Raw genomic sequence first — 11,626 nt, 5'->3', positions numbered from 1 at the left:
TTCATATGATATCAAGAAAAAAAGGCTGATCCCTCAATTTAGGGGCTCAGAGGGGCCAAAAGTCTTTCAAGTATAACTCTTGAATGATCAATATTTTGTTATAAATTACTTAAGCAAAAATATTCACCTTCACGATTTACAACTATTTTGTTTAAAATTTTGATCATATGTTACGTAATAAGGGGCCAAAAGGGACCAGAATGCTAAATCTTATATCTCAAATAGGAGGAATATTTTAGTAAGCAATATTTTACAAAAGATGTTCAGAATAATGTTCTTAACAATATGCACCCTTTCAATTTTTGCAAAACGGTCCCATTAAGGACTTGGAGGGGTGGCCCCTAAATATTTCCATTCAGCATATCTCTACAATGAAAAGAAATCTCTGAATAGGTGTTGAACAAAAATGCTTCAAAATCACAAGACCTTTCATTTGATATCAAGAAAAAGGGTCTGACCCCTGAAATTAGGGGGTTAAAGGGGCCAAAAGTCCTTCATCTATAACTCTTTAACAATCAATAATTTGTAATGTATTACTGAAGCAAAGATGTTTATCTTAACGATTTACAACAATATATGATAAGATTTTGATCATATGTTACGTAATAAGGGTCACAAGGGGCCAGAATGCTAAATCTTTGATGCTTTATATCTCGAAAATGGGGAATATTAAGATAAGCAATACTGAACAAAAGATGTTCAGAATAATGTTCGAAACAATATGCACCCTTTCAATTTTTGTAAAACGGCCCCATTAAGGACTTGAAGGGTGGCCCCTAAATATTTCCATTCAGTATATCTCCAAAACCGAAAGAAATCTCTGAATAGGTGTTGAACAAAAAATCTTCAAAATCACAAGGTCTTTCATTTGATATTGAGAAATGGGGGCTGACAAATTAAGGGCTCAAAGGGGCCAACAGTCTTTCATCTATAGCTTTTTAACTATCAATATTTTGTTATCAGTTACTGAAGCAATAATGTTTAACTTAAAGATTTGCCACTATATATTATAAAATTAAGATCATATGTTGCGTAATAAGGGGCCAAAAGGGGCCAGAATGCAAAATCTCTGACGCTTCATATCTCAACAAGGGGAGATATCTTAATAAGCAATATTGAACAAAAGATGTTCAGAATAATGTTCTGAACAGTATGCATCCTATCAATTTTTGCAAAACGGCCCCATTAAGGACTTGAAGGGTTGTCCCCTAAATATTTCTATTCTACATATCTCGAAAATGACAAGAAACTTCTGAATAGTTGTTGAGCAAAAAATGTTTAAAATCACAAGTCTTTTCAATTGATATCAAGAAAAAGGGGCTGACCCTTCAAATTAGGGGATCAGAGGGGCCAAAAGACTAATATGTAACTCTCAAATGACCAAGAATTTGTTATAAATTACTGAAGCAAAAATTCTTAACGAAACAATATGCAACAATATGTTGTAAAATTTTGATTCTCTATTGTGTAATTAGGAGCCAAAACGGGCCAGAATGCTAAATCTTTTACGATTCATATCTTGGAAAGGGGAAACATTTTGAGTAGCAAAATTGAACGAAAGATGTTCAAGATTATGTTATGAAATATATGGAGATAACGAACAGTATTCAATCTCAAAAGTCCATTAATCAATACAAAATAGGAGCAGAGCAAACACGGACTTTCAAACATCAGAGGTGGGATCAGATGCCATGAAGGAGTGAGCATTCCCTGCCAACCGGTCACACCCGCCGTGTGCTCCTTGTCATGATCGGGAAATAACGGAAAAATCCGTTGACAATTCAGTGTGTAAATAATGGCCTAACAATTAGTATGAAAAACGTCAGTCAGCATTTGACTCAATGATAAATTGTATTTGCTGACAAGGTCATTGTATCGACCATAGAACTTACGAAATGATGACTTTAAACGAGACAGCTGATATTCTTGTTTCATCAACTTATTTGTCAATAATTTACTTTGTTTTAGAAATTGTACATACGTAGAGCATGCTCTTGCGTATCGAATCAACTGAGAGATATATACCCCGTATGCAGGTGATGAAGGTATATTGCTGCATAAGTAAGGGAAGTTGACGATTGAAAAGTTAAAGTCATCACGTTTATCATAAAGCTTGGTTGTTAGATTACCATTAACGTCTTTTTCAAGTAAAATATCCAAATATGAAACAGATGTGTCAGACTCTGTGGTATCTTTTATCTCAAGTTCACAAGGATATATCGTATCGACATAAGAATGGAAATAGCCATTGTTAATTGACAATACGTTGTCGATATATCTAAATGTCGAGTTGAAGGCCACAGCAAGTGTTTTCTTCTTTTCACGTAGAAGATTTTGAACAAATTCTGCTTCATATGAATACAAAAAAAGGTCTGCTAATAACGGGGCGCAATTGGTACCCATGGGAATTCCAATAGATTGTTGGAAGACCTGGTCTCCAAAAACCACATAGATATTGTCAATCAGAAACTCAAGCATCTTTTTAATGTCAATTTCAGAGTACTTGTGTGAACAATCAGAATGTTTTTTAACAAAATAATTTTGCAAATGACCAATGACAAGGTAAGTATATTTACGAGTTCCATTTTTATTGAAAAAGCAGCTGTCAATGATATCAAAAAGCCTGGACTTTAATTTATCGTGGGGAATGGTTGTGTACAAAGTTGAAAAGTCGTAAGTTTTTAAGCTGTTGATTTTGGTAAAATCTTGTGATTTCAAATTTTCCAAAAGTTCCTTGGAATTTTTAAGTATCCACATCTGATTTACACCACTTCTCGAATATATTGTTGCACAGTACTCTTGAAGTTTCTCCTTCACCACTGTTAATATCTTAGTGAGGAGTAAAGATAGAGGCTTGGTTGAACATTTACTGGAACCCAATATGTATCTTTGTTTGTAAGGATTTTTATGAAGTTTCGGAATCCAATATAAATATGGTAATTCAAATTCATTTTGGTTGTTTGGAATATTAAAAATATTCAAAACTGACATATGATTTTGAAGAATATCTTCCTTAGAAAGGGAACTATGAGTATAAGTTGGATTACCACTTGTAGAATTAAATCCAAGTTCCTCTAAAATACATTTAATATAATGAGCCTTGCAAACAAAGACAATGTTGTTACCTGCTTTGTCAGCAGGGACCAGTACGTACTGATCATGTAATCTATCTAATTCGTTATATAAATCCAAAGAATGAAATCTAAGGAGGGAAATCTTTATATCATTATCATTTAACGAAAACTTAATAAAAATCACATCCCATCTCATCGAAAAATCGGACGGAAGACCTACTCGTTGCTCGCAACGAGATCTCATCTAGTTATTATTATTATTAAAGCATGGAAATATGTCTCATCATACCAATTCAATAAATTATTACCAAGTGCTTGATCGATGAATATCTTGTAATAAATAACACAACAGAAAAGCCTATATTCCCCATATTTCTTGAAAAATATCCCTCAAGTGTGCAATAAGACCATAAATTTGGCCCCAGAAAGAACAAGGCTCACTTAGGGCCTTTTTTGGCCCTGTGAATTTCTGAAAAACTGAAACTGCTTAGGTTTAGTTGACAGTGCATGAAATCTCATTTCTAATAAGACATTTGGCGATTGCGAATCTACCAAAAATGACGTAATTTTCTGGCTAGTCAATGCATTTTGACGTCATGAAATGCGTATTTTCCTCATATCCTGAACAATTCAACAAAAACAGCCAATTTTTAAAACTATTTTTTGATATTTAATAATGAGCGCTATCTCTGATCTAAAATATGCAATTATTTACTGATAGAACCGTTTCTGAGGATTACAAAACATGTTTTATTTTTTAGATCAGAGGGTGCGCTCATATTATTTTTCTTCTCAGAAAGTACTTCAATATACCTGTTTTCCTTAAAATTCAAGAACATTGCAATTCCATAAAGCTTGTTTTCCAAGACCTGGACTTTAAGGAGAAAAATTTTAATAGGAAATGAAAACCCTAAGTCTCTACTTTATCTTGATGTTTAAAATGGAACATAAGGTGTTAGTCAATAAATTGGTATATCTACAGGGCCATTTTATGCATAAAGTGAACATAGCTCTTTGCCCTATAATTCAAGAATACATTAATTTTTTATTAAAACAATGCATACAAAGAAAAGAAGAATGTCTTTGAATTCACTACATGTAGTTAATGAAAATGCTTATCTGGTGATGAGAAAGATTGTGTTTAATTTTTAGTGTGCTAATTTTAAAATGTATATTTACATACAATCTTTTTTTGTTTATAGGGACAATTTCACCACCTTCCTTTGTGGTTCCTACAGTGCCCCAACAAAAAAATAATGGTAAGAAATAACTTTAAATATTGTTATACTTTCACGTTACTCAATACTTACTAAAATCTGATTGGTTTAAATGTTGTTTAACAATTCATAATGTTACCCTCAGCATTAGCAACATACTTGGCAATGGGTACCACAACAACAGTGTCACTTGTGTAATTTATGCATGTACAATTCGCTGTAGATTCACAAAACATCAGTTGTGTGTTTGAAGAAACCGAATAAATTGATGTCAATTGAGTGCAACAATAATGAAATGTAAAATGATAAAGGGCATTCTTAGTATAAAACAAACATTAAAGAGGTCGGTGAATCTTTTTAGAAGCCATCTTATTGAGAAAAACCAAAGTGGGGAGTTTGAAATCTGTTCAGAATGTGAACTTAACTTAATCTCTAATTTTTTTTGTTGAACATCATATATCAATGACAGTGAATAAATAGTGTATGTTTTTGAGGGTATCAATTGAAATTGACACCTCTCGGACAACCATTGTCAACCTCCGCTGACGCGTCAAGTGACAACTGTTTTCTGTTGGGTTGGGAGTGTCAATTTCAGCTCTTACCCTCAGAAATATGCACTTTATATACAATAATACCTTTGAGATATAATGGTTTAATGTTTTACACTTCTGAGTTTTTTTTAATGTCTTAAAAAGTTCAGTTTAATCAATTTGTTTTTGAGCAGCGCAGGAAAAAGATTCAGACTTGGAATCTGAAGGCTCTCAGTTGGTGGAAGATTTGGACAAAAAGCTGAAAAAAATCGAGAAGAAATTGAGGCAAATTGAGCTTCTAGAGGAGAAACTGGAAGAAGGGTACAATTTGACCAAGGAGGAGGTATGAATGTTTATGATTGATTGTATGTTGTTTAACTTCCCTCTCGAGAATTTTTCACTCATATGGAGATGCCACCACTTGCCGGTGGAGAGCTACAAATTTTGTCCTATACTCCGGCACTTATGGCCATTGAGCAGTGAGGGATCTTTTTTGTGCCAGCACCTACTGCGACACGGGACCTCGGTTTATACGTTCTCATCTGAAGAACCGGTCTCCACATCCCACAGTGGGATTCGAACCCGAGACATAAGGATCAACTCCTTACTTCGCGACTGTAGAGCAGACGCTCTAACCACTGCGCCACGCGGGCAACTGAATGTTTATGTAAGCTGTGGTTATGTATCCCGCCTCCTGTCTAAGGAGGAGATATTATTGGGATATGTCAGCTATGGTTATGTATCCCGCCTTCTGTCTAAGGAGGAGATATTATTGGGATATGTCAGCTGTGGTTATGTATCCTCTTGTCTAAGGAGGAGATATTATTGGGATATGTTAGCTGTGGTTATGTATCCCGCCTCCTGTCTAAGGAGGAGATATTATTGGGATATGTTAGCTGTGGTTATGTATCCTCCTGTCTAAGGAGGAGATATTATTGGGATATGTTAGCTGTGGTTATGTACCCCTCTGTCTAAGGATGATCTATGATGGGATATGTTAGTTATGTTTAAGTACCACCTGATTAGGGGATAAAATTTCTTTGATATCCATATAGTCATTGGAATAGATCAACTCTTACATTGCAATCTTTATGTAATGTAGGTATTTTTACTTTGCTGTACAATTATGAATTTTAAACATTTGTCTGGTCACTTTTTACAAGGTGTTTATCATCTAGTTAGCAGTACAATACCGTTTTGAAGTATGTATTTCCCGTTCTAGACTTGCACCAATCTGCTATTTATAAATCAGCACATCTTATAACTTTGAATTAAAATAGATGAGTACATATGAACATCTTGATAAACATGCTACAAGGCCACAGCCTGACATCGGTTTATACATGTATTTTGATTGTTGTTTCAATGCATGTACATGTAATTGTACATGACAATGTATGTATACATGTTTAAAAAAAGTTTGGTTATTGCTTAAGTTTGTTCATGTTGATTTTAAACATTTTTGCAGACTGCAAAGGTAAATATGAAGGAGAGTCTAACAGTGGAGAGAGATAACCTACAGGAGAATGCCAGATTAAACAAGTAAATGGATAAATGATCAACAGGAAGGAAAGGATTGTACTGTATATAGATAGCAATCACTCAGATGTTTTGCAGGAACTTTGCATCTTTTATTTTATACCCTTTTATATGAGTTGTTTTAAAGGGGAGTTTTATTTCAATACTCGAAGCATTTGCTCTGCATGTTAGATGGTAATGTAATATCAGTATATTAATGTCTGAGGTTTGTCTGAAGCTGTTTAGATATTATTATATAAACATGTAATGTAGGAGCAGATATGATTTCTTTTGTCATTCAGTCATTTGTTTATTTGCAGAATTTATCTAGCTTGTCATTACTTGTGCTATGTCCATTTAGCACCATACTTCACACGATAGTCTTGTTTGTGTAGAAATGGATTATGACCTTTGCCATATATGGAATTTCAGATGTTAGGTGATTTTCACAGTTGTGCAAAAATTTTGTCAAGCCCATATTTTTGAGGCCACAAAACAGAGTACTTTACTTTCACTCACTACTTTGAAAATGCTTTGATCCAAAGTCAAATCTAAAAGTAGCTAAATTTTTTGTTGGACAAATCTTTGAAGATACACAATGAGATTTGACAGTGTACTTACATGCAACTCTATTGTTGCAGTGTCATCAAAAATATAGACATTTAAACTGTATTGCATTTGATGCCGATACAAATTAGATCTGTGTACTAAATTTCAGTATCGCAATGTCAAAATATGTAGACAATACAGTTGTATTTTGTCAGATTGATGCCCATTATAAACATGACATACTGGTGATGGTAATAAAATTGTTTTGGAAGTAAACATTTTACACTTAACCAGGATGGTTTTATATACTACAATGTATTTTACAGTGCTCATGTATATTTTATCACTCCAGTTTTGTTTAACATAAAGGAATTTAGATGTTACTTGTTCTTTTTTTCTAGTCTTTAAAAAAATGACAGAAACAGGGAGAGTTACTTTGAAATGAGGAAACTAAAATGTTCCAAGAACATTTTGACTTTACAGATAGTAAAATAAATTTATACTTACCCTCATGGTGAAATAGGAAAATGGATATTTGCTCAGAGGAAGGTCAGGGGTCAAATACACAGGGTCTTGATATTCTATGAAAGGATGTGATATGCAGTATATGTGAACATAAATATGTAAGTCCCACCTCTCAATGTAAATTGGATTAAAGTTTGTAAAGCAGATTCAAGTTTGTTCAAATCATGACCCAGCGGTAGGGTGGGCCGCTATGGATGATCAGAGTTTTACATAGGAAAAATCTTTAAAATTCTTCTTCTCAAGAACATCAAAGTCATGATTAGTCACATTTATATGGAAGCATCCTCAAGTAGTGTAGATTCAAATTTGATCAAATTATGACCCAGGAGGGTAGGGTATGGCCACTGGGCGATCAAAATTTAACACATGAATACATGGACCAAATAACCTGACAGTAAAAAAATGCTCAAAACCCCCCATCCCCTTTCAGAATTAAATGGTAGTCCCCTCAAGTCCCATCATTCAAGATGTACCATATACTTCTTGAACCTCCACGACTGTCTTGAGATAAATTAATACTGTCTGATATCACAATAAATTTAGTTCTCAGTTGTAACTTGTATGTAAAAAGTTTGATGGCTAAATACTTCTGCAGAACAAGAGAGTATATATACTTGCAAAATAATTTGGGAACACCCCCCCCCCCCCCCCGAATCCTACGGGCCTGTAAAGCTGATAATGATATAAGTCTAAGGAATCTCTTCCTAGCCTAATGGTGAGGCCTGGAATGTAGCTTGTATATTTAAGAATGAAACAGATTTCAAAGAAGATGGGCAAACAAGGCGAGCGAAATGCATATACTGCGACAAACAGGAAGGTGAAAAATTAAATCTCAATTATAACAAAATTGTCTTTGATAATTCATCCAACATTAAAGTATACTTTATCTTAAATCTCCACAATTTGCAAAATTCTTACAAAGATTGAAATTATTTGCTTATGAAATAGATACACACTAAAGAGGACAAAAATGATCATTTTTATGCCTGCCATGAATATGGCTGGGACATAAAGAGTTTGTCATGTCCTTCGTTCTGTCCGTGGCACTTTGCATTTAGCTCAGTTTCAACGAAACAATTCAATATATTTTTATCAAACTTAATATGCTGATACATATTTATGAGAGCTACATGTATTCAACTGCATGAACATTTTTGACATTGACCTTTCCTGTGACCCTGACCTCACTATTCATATATTAGTGTTTATCTCAGTTTTAAAGAAATATTCAAGATAGTGTTATCAAACTTCGTATGCTTGCTGATACATTCTAAAGTTAGCTTTTCGACTGCATCAACATTTTTTGACCTTGACCTTTCCTATGACCTTGACCTTACTTTTCTTAAAAATGAGCGTTTAGCTCAGTTTTGAAGAAACCATTGAAGATACACACTGAAGTAAGCTATTCGATTGCATCAACATTTTTTGACCTTGATTTTTCCTTTGACCTTGACCTCACTTCTTAAACTTGTGTTTAGGTCAGTTTTATAAGAAACCATCCAAATGAAAAAAAAAAAGCATCGAAATCGATGCACGATTAACAGAGATATTAGGGGAAAACCCAAATTCACACCTGAGCGGTTTTCTGAATCGCGGTTTTGGCCTTTGTTTCAGTGTGACGTCACTACATGGACCGGCTATTTTGAAAACAAAGGAAAGTGTGAATTTACGAGGACGTTTTAAGAGCTTTATTTAAAGCGACACCGAGACGCACAAACGGGAAAATTGACGAACATAGAATTTTTGCATGATCCATGCAATTCCGGATAGTATTAGGTTTCAGAAAATTACAGGTTTCAGAACCTAAAAAATCTACTTTTATGAAGAAAAAATTTTGTATGGCCCAAGACAAAAACATTGCTGTACTTCTTCCTCCTTATTGTACACGCAGAAAAGTTGAAGACGTTACCATGGTCTCAATTAAAGACCAAGACCAAGAATTTCGATACAATATTCAAAAAAGATTATTAGAACATATTTCTCACCTTTGCATGCTCCAATTGATACAAGTTTACGCTAAAAATAAAAGTGGCGTGACCTTGACATGTACGATAACAACGAAACGGTAGATACGTTACCTTTGTTTTTCCAGCACTTGTATTGTGCAGTCTTTTCTTGCTTTACAGAGCAGTTTAGTTGTCATATCTTCGCTATACTCGCACTTTTCATAAATCTTTATGATACAGCTAGATATCTTAAAAGGAACACGTGATTTTGACTCACTGTGTAACTTTAAAATTGTAGTGACCTGTGTGAACTTTTGTTGTATAGTGACTGTAGTATTAGTGTGTAGTTTTATTTAGAATTAGTTTTTAGCGTATATTTCGTTGGATTATTGTGATATTTCCGTATAAACTGAGGATGACGGAGACCCCTGTCCCCAGAGTAGATTCCAGAGGTAGACAATGTGTGGCTGGAGGCTGCAGCAACACAAAGATGGAGGGATCAGCCTGCATTATTTTCCCTTTAACAGGCTTGTCATTTTGCGTATATGGACGCAGTTTGTGCAACAGTACAGGCAGAATTGATATGTATTAGTGAGAGCTATTCAAAGGCGGATCCAGCACTGGTGCCGGGCGTGCGCCCCCCCCCCCCCCCCCCGTTTGAATTTTTTTAGAATTTTGTTTGTATTATCCTAAAATCAAGGGGAAAACACCTCTTATTTATTAGAATTCGTCAGTTTCCGGGGACCCCCACCTGGAACCGCTGGGGGCTTCGATGCAGCCCCCCCCCGCCTTCTACTGCGCCCCCCCCCCCCCCCCGTTATGAAATTCCTGGATCCGCCATTACTATTCAACAAAAACTTTTGACCTTGAACTTTCCTGTGACCTTTACCTCACTTTTCTTACATCTGCATTTTGCTTTTTTAAAGAAACCATTTTTTATGCTAGCTTATGCACTTATACATAATTTGATGAGAATTTATCATCTATATCCAATTTTTTAGATTTCAATTTCATTTCTAAAGCTATATATATATGGCGTATCTGAGCTAAAAAATAAAAATACGAGACTGATCGAGTGTATATAAACATGTTTATGTTATTTACGTTCAAATTAAAAATTTCACCGATTTTGAACTCATATGTTTCCATAGTTAAATTGATTTTAAACTGTCTTTTAATTAAATGAGGAGTCGGTAAATAAATCGGTTATTGTTTTAAATTTCTAATATCTTTTAAATGTGATTGATTTATATTGTGTAATTTACAGGAAAGTCCTATCTTTATATAAAGTAATAAAACAAATAGAAAGATCTTTTTTAATTTAAGTTTGTCTGAACTTATTAAAAATACGCCATATATGACTTTAAAGAAACTTCAACTATTCTCATTTAACTTCATACACTAATACAAATTTACATGTTGCATAACTAATATACCCTTGTTGGGGTATCATGTCCTATGGACATATTTCTAGTTTCATACTACATGTATAACACAATTTTTTCGATATTATTAATTGGATCTTTGCTCCATTCAGTTTTTAAAAAGTTTATCCTCAAAGTTTCCATAAAAATATACAATTTTTGGTTTACAAAAACATGGAGCAAAGACCCACTAAGTCTTAAAAATACACGACACAACACAGGGGCGGATCTAGCAATTTTTGAAAGGGGAGGTGCAGGTCGGTGCCCCCAACATTCATGCATAGAATTACGCCACAGGCACTTCAAGTCCGTAGCAATGGTTTATCAAAAGGGCCAACCTCCGAACAGAGTTGACAAGTTAAAAAAAAAAAAGCAACTGTGCGCCACATTCTTACATCCTATTTCGGGGTAAAGGGGGGGGGGATCCTCTTACTTTTCGGGCACTTTTTTTGGTTTCAAATGCTTGAATTGCGTATTTTGAACTTCCAGCAACAAAATGGGGGAGCATACAAATCAAAACTTGCATATTAAAACTACAGCAAAAGATTATTCTCAGAAAAAGTGAACCCACTTCCCCCGTATACCACTGGAGCATTTTACACCTTTCTCTTTATAGATTAAAATATCACCATAATAATCTCTTATGTATGCTCCCTTTCATGACTTTTTATTCATACTGTTTAAAGTTAGTTACTTCAGAAGATGGTCAGTGGCATAGCTGAAGGTCGCTGGAATCTTCCAATGATATCAAAGTGAAATCTTGCATGTTACTTGTGGGTGGTCGGGGCCAAGGTTCTGAAGGTACTTGGAGGATGGAATACGGGACACTCTATCTAGGTAGAG

General features: G+C 34.6%; 1 protein-coding gene across 2 annotated transcripts in view; it reads left to right on the top strand.

Annotated features, from left to right (window-relative positions):
• The window catches only part of LOC133175761 (uncharacterized), a 29,653-nt gene extending 22,382 nt beyond the window's left edge, over positions 1–7,271 (top strand). For both annotated transcript variants that reach the window (XM_061310870.1, XM_061310871.1), the window contains exons 9-11: positions 4,277–4,333; positions 5,016–5,164; positions 6,290–7,271. In XM_061310870.1, the coding sequence (XP_061166854.1) occupies positions 4,277–4,333; positions 5,016–5,164; positions 6,290–6,367 (284 nt within the window). In that variant the 3' untranslated portion in view covers positions 6,368–7,271. The remainder of the gene's footprint in view (positions 1–4,276; positions 4,334–5,015; positions 5,165–6,289) is intronic.
• Positions 7,272–11,626: the final 4,355 nt, after the last annotated feature.

This window comes from Saccostrea echinata, unplaced genomic scaffold (genome assembly GCF_033153115.1).
Source record: "Saccostrea echinata isolate AGI-Se365-2 ecotype Australia unplaced genomic scaffold, CSIRO_AGI_Sech_v1 ptg000064l, whole genome shotgun sequence".
In the NCBI taxonomy this organism is placed as follows: Eukaryota; Metazoa; Mollusca; class Bivalvia; order Ostreida; family Ostreidae; genus Saccostrea; species Saccostrea echinata.
The sequence above is the reverse complement of the archived record's forward strand: the minus strand, read 5'-3'. Positions and strand labels throughout refer to the sequence as shown.